This window comes from Schistocerca nitens, chromosome 9, assembly GCF_023898315.1.
Source record: "Schistocerca nitens isolate TAMUIC-IGC-003100 chromosome 9, iqSchNite1.1, whole genome shotgun sequence".
Lineage (NCBI taxonomy): Eukaryota > Metazoa > Arthropoda > Insecta > Orthoptera > Acrididae > Schistocerca > Schistocerca nitens.
In genome coordinates this window covers 452792001-452811154 of record NC_064622.1, presented here as the reverse complement: position 1 = coordinate 452811154, position 19154 = coordinate 452792001, and the positions used below count along the sequence as shown (strand labels likewise).

At 43.7% G+C, this 19154-nt stretch overlaps 1 protein-coding gene across 1 annotated transcript in view; it reads right to left on the bottom strand.

Annotated features, from left to right (window-relative positions):
• Positions 1–19154, bottom strand: part of LOC126202956 (vesicular glutamate transporter 2-like) — a 313828-nt gene that overhangs the window by 68870 nt on the left and 225804 nt on the right. Inside the window, exons 4-5 of the mRNA XM_049937075.1 lie at positions 14251–14484; positions 11063–11237 (exon numbers count right to left, since the gene is read on the bottom strand). Of these exons, the coding sequence (XP_049793032.1) occupies positions 11063–11237; positions 14251–14484 (409 nt within the window). The remainder of the gene's footprint in view (positions 1–11062; positions 11238–14250; positions 14485–19154) is intronic.

Here is a 19154-nt window from a genome sequence, read left to right as displayed (position 1 = left end):
GGGAGAATAGCAGCCTGCATTGCTGCGAAAGGTGGATATACACTGTACTAGTGCCGACATTGTGCATGCTCTGTTGCCTGTGTCTATGTGCCTGTGGTTCTGTCAGTGTGATCATGTGATGTATCTGACCCCAGGAATGTGTCAATAAAGTTTCCCCTTCCTGGGACAACGAATTCACGGTGTTCTTATTTCAATTTCCAGGAGTGTATATGTAGCAGCGCGCCACAATGATTATTCGTCTAAGATATTTCTCAGCGCCGAGACTAAGTTTACAGCAAATTGTTTGAAGAGTCATGGTTGCGTAACGCTGCAGTAGATGATCTCTCCAACGCCTCCAGAAAAGGAATAGCATGTTTAGATTTGTGTCAGAGTGTCAGTCAATCATTTTACTGGAGTGACTCAAAATAGTGTGAATTTAGAAGCATGTATGTTAGGAGAACATCCTTGACGTAAGTATCGTAACCTGCATAAGAGTCGTGTTATGATATGGAAAGTTTCTGAGTGTTCATAAAGTGAAGTTAAATATTTGATTGCTTCTAACACTAACAATTAAAGTGTTGAAAGACTTGACAGATTCTTCAGTTAGTCTGAAAGATACTGTAGTATATAAATTAGTTGACTTAATCTAAAAACAACATAGCTGCAGAAAATGTTGTTGTTGTTGTAGTCCTCAGTCCGAACACTGCTTTAATACAGCTATCCGTGCTACCCTATCCTGTGCAAGCCTCTTCATCTCCGAGTGACTACTGCAACCTACATCCTTTTGTATCTGTTTACTGTAATCATCTCTTGGTCTTCCACTACAACTTTTAACCTCCACGCTACCCTCCAGTATTGAACTGGTGATCCCTTGAATTCTCACACATTGTCGCACAAACCGATCCCTTCTTATAATCAGGTTGTGCCACAAATTCTTTTCTCCCCAATTCTATTCAATACCTTCTCATTAGTTATATGATTCACCCACCCTACTTCAGCATTCTTCTGTATCACCACATTTCAAATGCTTCTATTCTTTCCTTGTCAAAACTGTTTATCGTCCATCTTTCACTTCCGTACATGGCTACACTCCATACAAATACTTCCAGAAGACTTCCTCACACTTGAATTTATTTCGATGTTAACAAATTCCGCTTCTTCAGAAATGCTTTTCTTGCCATAGCCAGCCTACATTTCATATCCTCTTTACTTCGCCATCATCACTTATTTTGCTGCCCAAATAGCGAACCTCGTCTGCTAAACTACTTTAAGTGTGTCTTTTCGTAATCTGATTGCCTCAGCATCACCTGATTTAATTCAACTGGATTCCCTTGCCGCTGTTCCCTTACCGTTCACCTTATATCCTCCTTTCAAGACGCTGTCCATTACGTTCAACAGCTCATCCATGTTCTTTGCTGCCTCTGACAGAATTACAATGTCATCGCCGAACCTCAAAGTTCTTCTTTCTTCTCCCTGGACTTTTAATTCCTACTCCAAATTTTTCTTTAGTTCCGTTCACTGCTTGCTCAATATACATATTGAATAACATCGAGGATAAGCTACACTATGTGATCAAAAGTAACCGGACACCCCCAACAACATACGTTTTTCGTATACCAGCGACCTCAGTAGTCATTAGACACCGTGAGAGAGCAGAATGAGGCACTCCGCGCAACTCACGGACTTCGAACATGGTCAGGTGACTGGGTGTCATTTGTGTCATACGCCTGTACGCGAGATTTCCACGCCCCTAAATATCCCTACGTCCACTGTTTCTGATGTGATAGTGGAGTGGAAAGGTGAAGGAACACGTACAGCACAAAAGTGTACAGGCCGACCTCGTCTGTTGATAGACAGAGACCGCCGACAGTTGAAGAGGGTCGTAATGTGTAATAGGCAGACATCTATCCAGACCATCACACAGGAATTCCAAACTGCATCAGGATCCACTGCAAGTAATATGACAGTTAGGCGGGAGTAGAGAAAACATGGATTTCATGGTCGAGCGGCTGCTCATAAGCGACACATCATGCCGGTAAATGCCAAACGACACCTTGCTTGCTGTAATGACGCTAAACATTGGACGATTGAAAAGTGGAAAAACGTTGTGTTGAGTGACGAATCTCGGTACACAATTGGGCGATCCGATGTCAGGGTGAGGGTATGGCAATGTCCTGTGAACGTTATCTGCCAGCGTGTGTAGTGCCAATAGTAAAATTCGGAGGCGGTGGTGTTTTAGTGTGTCGTGTTCTTCATGGAGGGGGCTTGCACCCCTTGTTGTTTTGCGTGGCACTATCACAGCACAGCCCTATATTTATGTATTAAGCACCTTCTTGCTTCCAACTGTTGAAGAGCAATTTGGAGATGGCGATTGTATCTTTCAACACGATCGAAAACCTGTTCATAATGCACGGACTGTGGCGGTGAGGTTCCACAACAATAATGGTCACAGCACAATAGCATCCCTGTCATGGACTGGCCTGCGCAGAGTCCTGACCTGAATCCTATAGAACACCTTTGGGATGTTTTGGAACGCCGACTTCGTGCCAGGCCTCACCGATCGACATCAATACCTCTTCTCAGTGCCGCCCTCCGTGAAGAGTGGGCTACCATTCCCCAAGAAACCTTCCAACATCTTATTGAAGGTATACCTGCGACAGTGGAAGCTGTCATCAGGGCTAAGGGCGGGCCAACACCATACTGTATTCCAGCATTTCCAATGGAGGGCGTCACGAAATTGTAAGTAATTTTCAGCCAGGTATCCGGATACTCTTGATCACATAGTGTGGAACCCTGTCTCACTCCCTTTTCAACCAGTATTTCCCTTTCGTATTGCTCAACTCTTATAACTGCCGACTGGTTTCTATACAAGTTGTAATTAGCTTTTCGCTGCCTGTATTTTACCTCTGCTACCGTCAGAATTTCAAAAAGTGTATTCCACTCAACATTGACAAAAGCTTTCTCGAAGTCGACAAATGCTATACACGTAGGTTTTCCTTTCCTTAAGCTATACTCTAAGAAAACTCTTTGGGTCAATATTGCCTCGCGTATTCCTATATTTCTCCGGATTCCGGACTGATTTTTCCCGATGTTGGCTTCTATCAGGTTTCCCATTCTTCTGTGAATAATTTTTGTTCGTATTTTGCAACCGTGACGTATTAAACTAGTAGTTCTGTAATTTTCACACCTGACAGCACCTGCTTTCCTTGGAATTTGAATTATAGAATTTTTCTTGAAATCTGAGGGTACTTCTTCCTCATCAGATGGAAGAGTTTTATTGTAGTTGGCTCTCCCAGGGCTATCAGTAGTTCTAACGAAATGTTGTCTATTCCGGGGGCTTTGTTTCGTTTTAGGTCTTTCAGTGCTCTGCCAAATTGTTCACACAGTATCACGTATCCCATCTCATGTTCATCTGTGTCCTCTTCCATTTCCATAATGTTGCTCTCAAGTATATCTTCCAAGTGTACGCCATCATCATTTAACCATATAGTAGAGCAGCATGTCCTCGGGAAAAATTACGACTGTAGTTTTCTCTTGCTTTCAGCCGTTCGTAGTACCAGCACAGCAAGGCCGTTTTGGTTAGTGTTACAAGGACAGATCGGTCAATCATCCAGACTGTTGCCCCTGCAACTACTGAAAAGGCTGCTGCCCCTCTTCAGGAACCACACGTTTGTCTGGCCTCTCAACAGATACCCCTCCGTTGTGGCTGCACCTACGGTACGGCTATCTGTATCGCTGAGGCACAGAAGCCTCCCCACCAACGGTAAAGTCAATGTTTCACGGGGGATCCCTTTAAATTTGCATATTTTTTCTTAAATAAGTGCTACCAAATGTACCCTAGTGCCTATACACTGAAGTGTATGAAAAGTGCTTCTAAAAGTGTTGCCATAATAGTTTCGGGGCCTCCATATTCTAGGCAATCAGTGGTTAATAATTTTCATTAAAGAACATTTTGTGTATTAAGCTGGTCAGTTAGCAAACATAATAGTCGGAACGTTTTTACTACTTGATCATGCTTAACAGGAGGGAATTTTGTAGATGTTGTTAGTGATTAATACTACTAGCTTCTTATCGTTTAATCAGTATGAAGAGTTTATATTTCATTTCTGAATTTTGAAACTTATTAATAACTACTCTGAAATTAGTTTGGACGGCGACCATTGCCTATTTATTTGGTGATATATTATTTCTGTGCTTTTGTGAACCTGAGTTCGAATCCTGTTTTCTGTTTCATTTTCTCTTTTTAATACAGCGCTACGTTAAGAAATTACGTTTGCAGTGCGATTGCTTCTTCTTCGGCGATTCTCTCTAGGCGGTAGTCGTTTTCCACTTCCATAGGTCCCTTTGCTCCAGTGATCCGGTCCTAGATTACTGTCCTATTGCGTACTCTATGCATTTTTTCTGTCTTAGCGCTGGCCTTCCTCTTCTTCTTCTTCTTCTTCTTCTTCTTCTTCTTCCGGATGGCTCTTAGTTTAAAATCTTTTCGCCACTTATTGTCGGATATTTGTTATACATTCCCGTACCACTGATTCGCTGTATTCCCAAAGTTTTTGTTATGGAGCACGTTATCTACATTCGGTTCCGTGCCTCCTCATTTCGTATCCTATCTTGCCTCGTTAACTGCAGACATCTCCTTAGGTAGTCCGTTTCCACATGGCTCCCAGATGAGCAAGACATGGGAGCCAATACTGAGCTCCATCGAAGCAGAAGGAAATATCCGGACGTGAGATGGACAGGGACGGGGAGCGGAAGGCTTCTAGGACTCTAGGACTCTAGGACTCTCCCCTGCTACACACACCTCAGCAACCAGCCTCTCCCCCCACGCTACCAACCGAGCACAGGGGGGTGGGGGGCGGTGAGGCCCGAACTCTGGTTCAAAAATGGTTCAAATGGCTCTGAGCACTATCGGACTTAACAGCTGAAGTCATCAGTCCCCTAGAACTTAGTACTACTTAAACCTAACTAACCTAAGGACATCAGACACATCCATGACCGAGGCAGAATTCGAACCTGCGACCGGAGCGGTCGCGCGGTTCCAGACTGAAGCGCCTAGAACCGCTCGGCCACTATGTCCCGCCCGAACTCTGGACTGGCAGGCATAGACAATGGCAGCACGCAGCAGACACATCATTCCATGAGCACCACCTGATGATGGCGGAATGGTTATTCACCGAAATATCGTGAACCTCAACGACCGGATCCGACACTACAGCCCAGAAGCTTCAAAACATTAGTATTTCATATTATTCAAGAATCATAAAAGAAGGTTGTATACCTGGAAGAATCCTGGAGATACTAATAGGTATCAGATAGATTATATAATGGTAAGACAGAGATTTAGAAACCAGGTTTTAAATTGTAAGACATTTCCAGGGGCAGATGTGGATTCTGACCACAATCTATTGGTTATGAACTGCAGATTGAAACTGAAGAAACTGCAAAAAGGTGGGAATTTAAGGAGATGGGACCTGGATAAACTGAAAGAACCAGAGGTTGTAGAGAGTTTCAGGGAGAGCATAAGGGAACAATTGACAGGAATGGGGGAAAGAAATACAGTAGAAGAAGAATGGGTGGCTCTGAGGGATGAAGTAGTGAAGGCAGCAGAGGATCAAGTAGGTAAAAAGACGAGGGCTAATAGAAATCCTTGGGTAACAGAAGAAATATTGAATTTAATTGATGAAAGGAGAAAATATATAAATGCAGTAAATGAAGCAGGCAAAAGGGAATACAAACGTCTCAAAAATAAGATCGACAGGAAGAGAAAAATGGCTAAGCAGGGATGGCTAGAGGACAAATGTAAGGATGTAGAGGCTTGTCTCACTAGGGGTAAGATAGATACTGCCTACAGGAAAATTAAAGAGACCTTTGGAGAGAAGAGAACCATTTGTATGAATATCAAGAGCTCAGATGGCAACCCAGTTCTAAGCAAAGAAGGGAAGGCAGAAAGGTGGAAGGAGTATATAGAGGGTTTATACAAGGGCGATGTACTTGAGGACAGTATTATGGAAATGGAAGAGGATGTAGATGAAGATGAAATGGGAGATAAGATACTGCGTGAAGAGTTTGACAGAGCACTGAAAGACCTGAGTCGAAACAAGGCCCCGGGAGTAGACAACATTCCATTAGAACTACTGATGGCCTTGGGAGAGCCAGTCATGACAAAACTCTACCATCTGGTGAGCAAGATGTATGAGACAGGCGAAATACCCACAGACTTCAAGAAGAATATAATAATTCCAATACCAAAGAAAGCAGGTGTTGACAGATGTGAAAATTACCGAACTATCAGTTGAATAAGTCACAGCTGCAAAATACTAACGCGAATTCTTTACAGACGAATGGAAAAACTGGTAGAAGCGGACCTCGGGGAAGATCAGTTTGGATTCCGTAGAAATGTTGGAACACGTGAGGCATACTAACCTTACGACTTATCTTAGAAGAAAGATTAAGAAAAGGCAAACCTACGTTTCTAGCATTTGTAGACTTAGAGAAAGCTTTTGACAACGTTAACTGGAATACTCTCTTTCAAATTCTGAAGGTGGCAGGGGTAAAATACATTTTGTACAGAAACCAGATGGCAGTTATAAGAGTCGAGGGGCATGAAAGGGAAGCAGTGGTTGGGAAAGGAGTGAGACAGGGTTGTAGCCTCTCCCCGATGTTATTCAATCTGTATATTGAGCAAGCAGTAAAGGAAACAAAAGAAAAATTCGGAGTAGGTATTAAAATTCATGGAAAAGAAGTAAAAACTTTGAGGTTCGCCGATGACATTGTAATTCTGTCAGAGACAGCAAAGGACTTGGAAGAGCAGTTGAACGGAATGGACAGTGTCTTGAAAGGAGGATATAAGATGAACATCAACAAAAGCAAAACGAGGATAATGGAATGTAGTCAGATTAAATCGGGTGATGCTGAGGGGATTAGATTAGGAAATGAGACACTTAAAGTAGTAAAGGAGTTTTGCTATTTAGGAAGTAAAATAACTGATGATGGTCGAAGTAGAGAGGATATAAAATGTAGACTGGCAATGGCAAGGAAATCGTTTCTGAAGAAGAGAAATTTGTTAACATCGAGTATAGATTTAAGTGTCAGGAAGTCGTTTCTGAAAGTATTTGTATGGAGTGTAGCCATGTATGGAAGTGAAACATGGACGATAACCAGTTTGGACAAGAAGAGAATAGAAGCTTTCGAAATGTGGTGCTACAGAAGAATGCTGAAGATAAGGTGGGTAGATCACGTAATTAATGAGGAGGTATTGAATAGGATTGGGGAGAAGTTTGTGGCACAACTTGACTAGAAGAAGGGATCGGTTGGTAGGACATGTTTTGAGGCATCAAGGGATCACAAATTTAGCATTGGAGGGCAGCGTGGAGGGTAAAAATCGTAGAGGGAGACCAAGAGATCAATACACTAAGCAGATTCAGAAGGATGTAGGTTGCAGTAGGTACTGGGAGATGAAGAAGCTTGCACAGGATAGAGTAGCATGGAGAGCTGCATCAAACCAGTCTCAGGACTGAAGACCACAACAACAACAACATTATTCTATGCAAAACCTGAGAAGCTCTCTTGCCCGCTGATATTCTGGAACTGATAGCCTTGTTACATGAAGCATATCTATCTATCATTGCTCCGAAACATTTGTAGCTTCCGCAGCATTTTATTTCTCCTTTCTCTGCGTCATTTGTCACGATTCCGAAACCCCTTTTACTATACTCCTCCTTGAGCTTTTCAGCTTTTATCCCATATCCTCTTCATCTTCAGAGAATATCACCTGGTCACTCGCAAACACAAACGGTGGACAGTATCGTCACCACCCTTTATCCCATGTCTCAGCGTTTCCTACAGAAATTAATTCAGTGCCTGTCCCAAGTAAATGTTAGACAAAGTAGGTGACATTCCACGAACTTGTTTCAGACCTTTGCCAAGTAAATACTTCGCGAACATTGTTTCCAATTTCAATCATTACTTTTCTGATCTTGTATAACATTTTAATCAGGTGTATACATTCGTCTTTCACATTAACCCTTCTCGATAGTTCTCATAATGGTATTCTAGAGAAACTGTCGTACGCTTTCTGCATGTCCACAAAGGTTATCTACACGCTTTCATATTTACTTCTACATTTTCGCGATAACTGTGTGATACATAAAATGTTATCAAGACTCGATCGTCTTTGCTTGAAACCCCTTTGCTCCTCACATAAAGTTGACACAGCGTTTTCTATTTTCTTATTGAAAATTGTGAGAAGCTGTTACTGGGACAGCATTTATTCCTGTATAATATGTGCAGGCATTGGCGTCCTCGGGAATTCACCCAAGATGGGGCGACATTCCGAAAATGTCATTTTTTATGTAACTGATTCAATGTGTTTTGAAACGTATCGTGCCTCGGAGAAGCAAATTTGGCAGAAAGTGTGAAATACTTATTGTATCTCAAACAATCAATAGTTGACCATATTTCAGCAGAATATGCAAAGATCTTTTTTCTCATCTTTATGTTTGCTTTTTATGTCTTAATATTGAGTTGTGTCAAGTGAGAAACCTCCCAAAACCGCCCTCTAGTTGGCTGATACACTTCACTTTTAAGAGTTTGGAACATAAGCAAGACATGCTCTTTGGTTTGTCACATTATTGTGTAGTCATGCCATTTGGACTGAAGAATTTGTATCTCTGAGAGTGAATTTCCCGAGAAGATCGTGACAAATGAAAAGCAAAAACAAGAGTCACTGTGATAACTGAAGTCGCAGTATTTCCATCCTACTTGTCAGCCTTAAATCTCTAGGTTACTAGAGTCGCAGCAACCAGCGCTGGAATTCTTAAATGAATAAAAGGCCAGTAGCGGAATTCCAGAAGGGGACAGGTGTCCCCTCTTGCCCCGTCATCACTGGCGGATGCATACTGTTTGGTCACCTTCTTTATGTATCTAGGAGATATATGAGAAATTCCACCCCATGGGTGGATCTTCTCCCACGTCTCTTTTCCCAAAAAGGTTCTATAGGTGTTTCATCACTACATTTCCTCCATATTTCAGAAGTTCCACTCGTATATTTCCTGATCCTAGGACCTTACATACTTCCGCTTTAGAAAGTGGTGCTTCACATACTCCACCGTTATTTCTATATTGTTTTCTTCTTAGATCTTAACTTCTTCATCTTTGCGGTCAACGTCTTTTTCTGCAATAACGTCGAATAATGCCGTATCCATTCCTGAGTAGGAATATTTTATATACTGCTGGCCATTAAAATTGCTACACCACGAAGATGACGTGCTACAGACGTGAAACTTAACCGACAGGAAGAAGATGCTGTGATATGCAAATGATTAGCTTTCCAGAGCATTCACACAAGGTTGGCGCCGGTGGCGACACCTATAAAGTGCTGACATGAGGAAAGTTTCCAACCGATTTCTCATGCACAAACAGCAGTTGACCGGCGTTGCCTGGTAAAACGTTGTTGTGATGCCTCGTGTAGGGAGGAGAAATGCGTACCATCCGACTTTGATAAAGGTCGGATTGTAGCCTATCGCGATTCCGGTTTATCGTATCGCGACATTTCTGCTCGCGTTGGTCGAGATCCAATGACTGTTAGCAGAATATGGAATCTGTGGGTTCAGGAGGGTAATACGGAACGCAGTGTTGGATCCCAACGACCTCGTATCACTATCAATCTAGATGACAAGCATCTTATCCGCATGGCAGTAACGGATCGTGCAGCCACGCCTCGATCCCTGAGTCAACAGATGGGGACGTTTGCAAGACAACAACCATCTGCACGAACAGTTCGACGACGTTTGCAGCAGCATGGACTATCAACTCGGAGACCTTGGCTGCGGTTGCCCTTGACGCAGCATCACAGACAGGAGCACCTGCGATGGTGTACTCAACGACGAACCTGGGTGCACGAATGACAAAACGTCATTTTTTCGGATGAATTCAGGTTCTGTTTACAGCATCCTGATGGTCGCATCCGTGTTTGGCGACATCGCGGTGAACGCACATTGGAAGCGTATCACCCGGCGTGATGGTATGAGCTGGCATTGGTTACACGTCTCGGTCACCTCTTGTTCGCATTGACGGCACTTTGAACATTGGACGTTACATTTCAGATGTGTTACGACCCGTGGCTCTACCCTTCATTCAATACCTGCGAAACCCTGCATTTCAGCAGGATAATACACGACCGCATGTTGCAGGTCGTGTACGGGCCTTTCTGGATACAGAAAATGTTCGACTGCTGCCCTGGCCAGCACATTCTCCTGATCTCTCCCCAATTGAAAACATCTGGTGGCCGAGCAACTGGCTCGTCACAATACACAAGTCAGTACTTTTGATGAACTGTGGTATCATGTTGAAGATGCATGGGTAGCTGTACCTGTACACGCCATCCAAGCTCTGTCCGACTCAATGCCCAGGCGTATCAAGGCCGTTATTACGGCCAGAGGTGGTTGTTCTGGGTACTGATTTCTCAGGATCTATGCACCCAATTTGCATGAAAATGTAATCACATGTCAGTTTTAGTATAACATATTTGTCCAATGAATACCCAATTCTCATCTGCATTTCTTCTTGGGGTAGCAATTTTATTGGCCACTAGCGTATATCTAGGAGATATATGAGAAATTCCACCCCATGGGTAGATCTACTTGCACCTCTCTTTTCCCAAAAAGGTTCTATAGGTATTTTATCACTTTAGTTCCTCCATATTTCAGAAGTGCCACTTGTATATTTCCTGATCCTAGGACCTTATTTACTTCCGGTTCAGACAGTGGTGGTTTCACATTGCTCCATCGTTACTTCTATATTGTTTTCTTCTTAGATCTTAACTTCTTCATCTTTGCGGTCTAACCTCTTTTTCTGCTATAACGTCGAATAATGTGATATCCTTTCCTGAGTAGGAACATTTTAAAAAATCTTTAAATGCAAGATCAGGGTCATTTAATCCTCTAAAAAGGTAACACTTACTAACCTGCATAAAGAAACAGGCTACACCGGACGCTGTCTAATGTCGCACTTTAGCAGTATAGGAGTGCACACGTGGCGGAGGAGCCGCTGTGTGACTGCAAGCTGAACAAGGGACCGCCGTACTCACCGAAGACGTAGAAGATGGACTGCCAGCCGACCTCCTTGGCGAGCAGCCCGCAGACGGGCATGGAGACGACGGTGCCCACGTAGCTGCCCGAGAACGCCAGCGTCGCCAGGCGGCTGCGCTCCAGCGGCGGCGCCCAGCGCGCCCACACCGCGTGGATGCACGGGTACGTCACGCCCTGCGGGCACAAGGGGGGCGAGCGGCCGGGTGAGTACGTGGGCGGTCACTCGTAGCACACGCGCAGCATGCCGCACTGGCCTCGCTACACTGGGTTCGTGCTGTAGTCGTCCCAAGACTGCATCTGTACAACTCTGCACGATGGTCTATCTCTGCAACAGCTGCAACCTAAGGCCACATTCAAGCCTCGGTCTCCCTTTAGTATTTTATCCCCCACACTTGCTGCCATTACGAAATTACCGACAGCTTGGCTTCTCAGGAGCTGTCCTATCAACATACCGCTCGAATCTTCTCTACAGAAAATTGTTTGCCAAATCGGGACTCGAACCAGGGACCCTATCCTTCCACAGGCAAGTGCTCCATTCCAATCACGACTCATACCCGTCCTTACAGCTGCAATTCAGTGTATGGCGGAAGTGGAACAATGTCTCGTACTTGGATAGTTCAGCTGATAGAGCATTTGCCCGCAAAAGGCATTGGTTCTTGCTTTGAGTCCCACCACATCACATAGTTTTAATCTGCCAAGAAATTTAAAATCAGCGCATTTTCTGATTCTGAGTGAAAATTTTATCTGGAACCTACCGCTTGGCTAACAAGAACAATGAAATAACGTCGTGTATGCATAACATATTGTCTCAGATGTGTGCATGATATTCTTGCAGAATTATTCAGACCTTTCGTAGAGACAACCGTGACAGAACTATTCCACCTGATATGCGAGATATATTCTCATACTTCAGGAAGAATGTGATAATTACAATTTAGAAGAACCTAAGCGCTGACAGGCGTGAATACTACCGAATCATCTGCTTAATAAATCATGGTTGCAAGATACCGCCACTATTTATTTAGAGGGGAACGGAAAAACTGCTAGAAGACGAGTTCCATAGAAATGTAGAAACATCCGAGGCAATGCTCACCCTACGACTTACCACATAAGATAAGTGATAGAAAGGCAGACCTACATCATAACGTTTGCATACTTAGAGAAGCCTTTTCGAGTCGTTGACTGCAATGCATTCTTTGAAATTCTGAAGGTATCAGGGTCAAATATAGGGAGCGAAAGTTACACACTGCTTCTGCAGATCCCAGACTGCAGCTGTAAGAGTCGGAGGGCATGAAAGAGAAACAGTCGTTCAGAAGGGAATGAAACAGTTGTTGGTTATTCCCGATGTTAATCAATGCGTACATTAAGAAACCACTAGAGGAAACGATGAAGACAATTAGAAAACAAATTATAGTCGAGAGAGAAGAAATATTAAGTTTGAGATTTTGCGATGAAATTACAATTCTGTTAGACAGGGCAAAGCAGTTGGAATAGCACTTCAACGGAATAGATAGTTACTGAAAGTAATTCATAACATAACCGTCAACAACAGAAAAACTAGCGTATTGGAATGTAGTCGAACTGAGAGGAGACACTTTGTGGATTAGCTTAGGAAATGAGGCACCAGGAGTAGCAGACGAGTTTTGCTATTTGAGCGGCAAAATAACTCGTGATACTCCATGTATGGGGAATATAAAATGCAAGCTGGCTGTAGCAAGGGAAGCGTTTGTGAAAAAGATAAATTTATTGACATCGAATATAAATTTAAACCAGCGCAGAGATGAGTTGCAGAGAAGCATAATTCAAAAAAATGGTTCAAATGGCACTGAGCTCTATGGGACTTAACATCTGAGGTCATCAGTCCCCTAGAACTTAGAACTACTTAAACCTAACTAACCTAAGGACATCACACACATCCATGCCCGAGGCAGGATTCGAACCTCCGACCGTAGCGGTCGCGCGGTTCCACACTAAAGCGCCTTTAGCCGCGTGGCCACACTGGCCGGCAGAAGCATAATGAAAATACAATTACACATTAGCTTTCGGCCTCAACCTTCGTCAGAAAAAGAGAAAAACACATCATCATTCATACAAGCAAGCACACCATATGCACATATGATGGCCAACCCCGGCAGCCAGAGCCAGAAGGAGTGCAAGAAGTGTCCTTGTTTTATGTGAATGAATGGTTTGTCTTTGTTTCTCCCGATGAAGGCTGAAGCCGAAAACTTGCGTGTAACTGTCTTTTAATTGTGCCTGTCCGCAACCTGGTGCGTTATCTTTACAGTAATGGGCAATCTGTATTTTTCTACATTGTTGATATTCCTACCTGGAGTTTCCATTGTTTGATAAATTTAAATAAAGTTTTTCGACGCGATCTGTTGTAAATTTTGTTTACGTTGGGGACTGGAAACCCATGATGTAGGATCTCGGCTTCATGGGTTTTCAGTGACTAACATAAACAAATATAAATGTGAGGAAGTGTTTTCAAAAGGTATTTGTCAGGAGTGTAGCCTTTTACAGAAATGAAACTTGGAGAATACGCACTATCGGACAAACAAGAATAGAAGCTTATGAAATGTGGTGCTAAAGAAGAATGTTGAAGATTAGAGAGACAGGTCTAGTAGCTAATGAGGAGGTACCATTAGTGAATCGAACAGTCTTATTCTCAGACCATCATCACTGTTTAGAGGAATGTTCCAGTTCATTTGCTTGTTTTAACTCATCCGTGGTAATTCTGCGTTTGAGAATTGAACTGAGTACGTTAAGTGCCAGTGCCGCTGTAGACAAATTTCCTTCTCTCAGCTAATAATTCTGCAGCACTGAAATACTCCCTCATTTGGGGCGGGGGCAGGGGGGGGGGAGTACAGTATATACAGGCCATTGGGAGAACGTCCCTGACAATTCACGCACGTGGAGGTCATTGGACGGAGAAGACACTCTAGTGCCAATCCGAGCTCTGTAATTCGTAAACCTTGCCAAAGCGATGTCTCTACCTCGCCACCCCTGCAACTCAAGGTCGCTCATAACCTACCAACAACATATAGCCACTTAGTACTATTGGCAACGAAGCTCCGAGGTTTGCCCAGGGCAGACTAGGACTCAGAGGTGGACGGAAGCAGTGTTGGGACTGTAGGCCACGGCAGGAGCAGGGAGAGCGGCAGTAGGCAGGAGAGGTGCGGGCGCTCACCTCGAACAGCCCCTCGATGACGCGGACGGCGATGAGCAGGTAGAGGCTGGCCGAGGCGAGCGGCGGCGTGACGAGCGTGAGCAGCGCCGTGGTGGCGATGCCGATGCAGTAGACGCGCTGGCCGCCGACGCGCGCCGCCAGCCAGCCGCCCAGCACCTGCGTCAGCAGGTAGCCCAGGAAGAACGAGCTCAGCACCGCGCCCTGCGTCTCCGAGTCCCAGTCGAAGTCGCGCACCTGCCGGCAGCGGGAGGGACATCCGTGTCAAGTGTTTGACCATTAAAACTGCAGTTCCAGGAAGGATGTTTTACATATTGTGCGTATAAAGTATAGGAGGAAGGATACATGTTCACATTTGTGGGTGATTTTTTGGGAATATAGGGGTGACGGGGTGATTTAATGCATAGAGCTGCAGAGCATCGATCCGAACAAAGCTTGACTGTCATATAGGTAGAGGTAGGGGTGTAAATGTGGAAACCCAGTTTGGTTTTGCTGTATGAAAGAAATGTTTACTTCTCTTTCAGCTTCAAAAATCAGCCAAAGCTGGTTCATAATGTTTTAGCAATGAATGTAATATTATGAAATACAAAAATTAAATATCTTAAAAATTAAAAAACATTTTCTGCTCGCACAACTCATTAATTTTTCAAGAAGTGCGGGTAATGTGGAAACGCCTTAAAATTGTGGGAAACTGACTACTTCAAACGGAAACTATTAAAAATGTTAGAAACTATTTTATTTTATATTAAATTTAAATTAGACAAAAATATTTTTAAACACAACTGAAACAGAAAAATGCTTCATAATGGAAGTTCACTTGCAAAAATCGCATGTGTAAATATCTCCTTCAATTCTGGCACGCAAAGAATGACTCCACTCCTCACACACTACACACATAATCCACATTTCTCCCCGTACGTCTTTGGAAAATGCGCCTCCACAAAAAATACAAATGGCATCTTCTTCAGTAGGTTTTTCTTCCCCAACTGGGAGATCCAAATCTGACCTGCCTGAAGAGACAGTTGGTGCACTGGGCTCTTCATCTGAATCCTCAGATAACTTAAGCTGTTTTTTGCATGGTTTTCTAGGAGGAGCTTCACGCTTTCTCTTGCTTTTGGCAGGTGCCTTAGGAAGCTTCTGTTTACCCTTCAGTAAGGAGTCTTCAAGGCGTGTCTAATAAGGCAAAGATGTCAAAAGAGCTGATGAACCTGGCTTAAAACCTCTGCTGGAAATCTTCCTCTTTAGAGGAGGGATTGTCATGATATCTTGTGGAGACACGCACGTGGTATTCTGCTCTAGACGACAGAGAACCCAGTCTCGTCCACATTGTACACATGATCAGCACTATAGGGTGCGGCTGGTCCCGGCGGAGGTTCGAGTCCTCCCTCGGGGATGGGTGTGTGTGTTTGTCCTTAGGATAATTTAGGTTACGTAGTGTGTAAGCTTAGGGACTGATGACCTTAGCAGTTAAGTCCTAGAAGATTTCCCACACATTTGAACATTTTTTGAGCACTATAGGAATGTTTACTGTGCTCATCTTCCAAAATGTCAAAAAACTTGTCTATAGCTTCTTTGTTGAACCCGTTTGCCCTCGAGAATGAGGTCCCCATAGGTTTGTGGATTGTGAGTTTGTTTCTGTGTCGTCTAAGAAGAAGGTCAAACCAAGCTCAGCCGGCCGAAGTGGCCGTGCGGTTAAAGGCGCTGCAGTCTGGAACCGCAAGACCGCTACGGTCGCAGGTTCGAATCCTGCCTCGGGCATGGATGTTTGTGATGTCCTTATGTTAGTTAGGTTTAACTAGTTCTAAGTTCTTGGGGACTAATGACCTCAGCAGTTGAGTCCCATAGTGCTCAGAGCCATTTGAACCATTTTTTAACCAAGCTCAACTTGCAGCATTTGAAGTAAAAGGATGATTAATATTATTTCTTTCCGCTAGCTGATATGCCATTCTCTTGACATCTAATCTGGTAAGGCCATAGAAACGATTATTAATTTCAACGAGATACTGTACGAACTGTTTCTCAATAGCATCAGGCAGTACAGGCTTACGTCCAAGTCTCAAAGAAACACATTCTTCAGGTGACATATCACTATGCACAAACCTATGCAGTGTCGCCTGAGGTACACTGAAAGCTTTTACTGCTCTTCTTAACCCCATCTGCTTTTCCCTTGAGGCTATTATAGCCTTAATCATGTTTCCAGCATCCCACTTCTTCACAATAGCTCTTGCTTTCCGATTAGTTAGCTTTCCTCGCATCTAGAAATAGACGCAAAACGTATTAGATGTAATGTATTTGATGTTGGTATTGTGGAAACGTTTCCACAATGCTATCGTATGTACGCTTCCACATTACCTACAAAATGGTCATTTTAAATTTCGGTAATTACATTAAGCAACTATCCATTTAAGGTTGACAAAGGACTGTTAAAACCTTCTATGCACCTCCCTTTATAAGCTATCAGACCTAAAGAGATATAACTAGAAAGTATGTAGAGAAATATAATACCACAACTTACCTCGAAAAAGGTTTAGAAAATGCGCGAACGTAAATTGCATCACTGTGACGGCGTCTGTTGCTCAGCTGACTGCTAACCCTCTACCGTGACAAATAGGAACTATTGCAATAATTTCTGGCAGCCCCGCTAGAGTGCTACACTCTGCAGGCCAGATACTGGACGTTTCCACATTACCCACCCGATTCCACATTTACACCCCTACCTTTACGCCGTTCTGCGCCCATTCAACCCTACGCCAAATTTCGTCAAACGTTGCGGCTGGTGAGTGATAGTGAGAAATCCAGAGACCCAGAGAACGTGCTGGCGCGGGCAACAGGCCAACACCGTCTGTGTCTTGGTAGATCAAGACACTGTGGACGACATGCAGTTGCGGCCATCTACCTTACCAAATAACTGCCTATGATGCAGAGCAGAGGCGATTGTGTTGTGTAGCCAGTATCATTGTGCCAGATGCTGAGCCCGTACGACAGTGACAAATGGAATCTGTCTGCTGTATCGAGATGTTGCACCTATGCAAGCCAGCAACCGACAGCACAGATGGATTATGCAGACACAAACCTCGCAGGAAACAGCTCTTCAGATGACACACAAGCAGTAGCTGTACTACAGTCGGCCAGGTGACAACCTAAGGGCTGTCAGAGGCCACTGGCTGTGGGCCTCATCTCCTCTGTGGGTCGTGTGCCCGAAGGTAGTACCTGCACTATTTTGGCGCCAGAGCTACGATCAGGGAGTTCACTCAAAGCTAGTCCCCTGGGCCAGGTGCCAGTTGCGAAAAATTCCCACAATCGGGATTTCACTCTGGAACCACCACTATGACGACGCCGTCCATGTCAACCTTCACCTACAGAGGTTGTCAGCTATGGATCTACAAAATCGTGGCCGCTTCGTTTTCCATCAGCATTACGCCTGTTTTAAACTTTTGTGCACCCCTTAAGGACTTTCATTTTTGCTCTTCGCACATCCCCCTCGGTCTATGATTGTTTCATGCTTAATGTAGGGGCATCGGATTATGGAACTTTCAATTTACAGTGACATCTTCAGGCCTTCAGCTATCAGATATTATTATTGTTCTTCCAATATTCAAAAAGTGACTTGCTTTCAGTTATTGTGTTCCAAACTAACTCCTGATACAATGAACTTAACATTCACTTTATACTTGGGTATTTTTCCTGCGCCGCCTTCGGCAGACATATAACTCGGTGACAAGGTGTTTTTTCCGAATCAGTGCCACACGTGTGTGCTCTGACCCAGGTAGAAGGTCTTTTGGCGTGTGTTCTTCTCCTTTGAAGTACACTTCCTGCCACATTCATTCCTGCATGACGGAACTGGTGGATGTCTCTGCAAAGTTGTTGCTACCGCTCCAGCAGATGTAGCACACCCGCGAACTCCTGATTGAGCGGTTGGCGGCTATCTCCACGCCGCCTCAGGAGCTCTCTGCCTCTCCCGGATCGACGCCATGGTCAAGGGAGTCTGGACGGCGCCCCCGCCATTCCAGCATTTCAACAAGGAGGTCAAGATGTGGGCAAACTACGTCACACACACAGATCAGCACTTCTTAGCCCATGCCCCCTGTGGGTCCAAGGGTTAGAAAAGGCCCGAGGTATTCCTGCCTGTCGTAAGAGGCGACATTGGTTGTACGATGAATTGTTTATGTTACAGATTAAGCAGTATATAGATAGAACACTAATGACCGATAGTCCCTTATATGGTTGAGAAACTGTCAATGAAAATACACTCTATTATGTCTGCAGCGTACAGTATTTTAAATGCTCTTGACGATTCTATAAGTTGTTGACTTTTCTTATGTGAGGATACTGATGGTACTGAAGGGAAATTGGCGTTTCTCTTGGATTAGTCTCTCCTACAATGTGATTAGCTGATCATGACATCACCCAAAAAAGAATATGTTTAACTTGTAAAACCGCACAGTATAGAATCTCCCTTAACTCTGCAAAACTAATTGTGGGTAGGCCACCTCTTTAAGAAATAACCTCAAAATGTTTGTACGAAAAGTGAAATGGATGACGCGAGATTTATGGCCCTAAGTATAGTTCTTACAATGGGGAAATTGCAAAACAAATATCTCCCTCTGACTAACACTATCTGACTGGAGTATGATTTTGACCTGATTGCTAAATCTTCCTGCACGCAGACTGAAGGTCTACAACATAAAGTAAGTGAAAGGAACGAACAGAGAGGAAGATTAAATTCAATACTCCCACTAATTCATAGACACAAGTAAGGAATTAACAAAGAAAATAAATAATCAAAAACCTGTGAAAATCATATTTATCCTAATTTTCGTGAAGATTAAGTGGAAAAGAGAGATACTCCCATGTCAGTTAAATTACTTCTTGCCCTCTTAAGGATTTGCTCTCTCTCTCGATGTTCA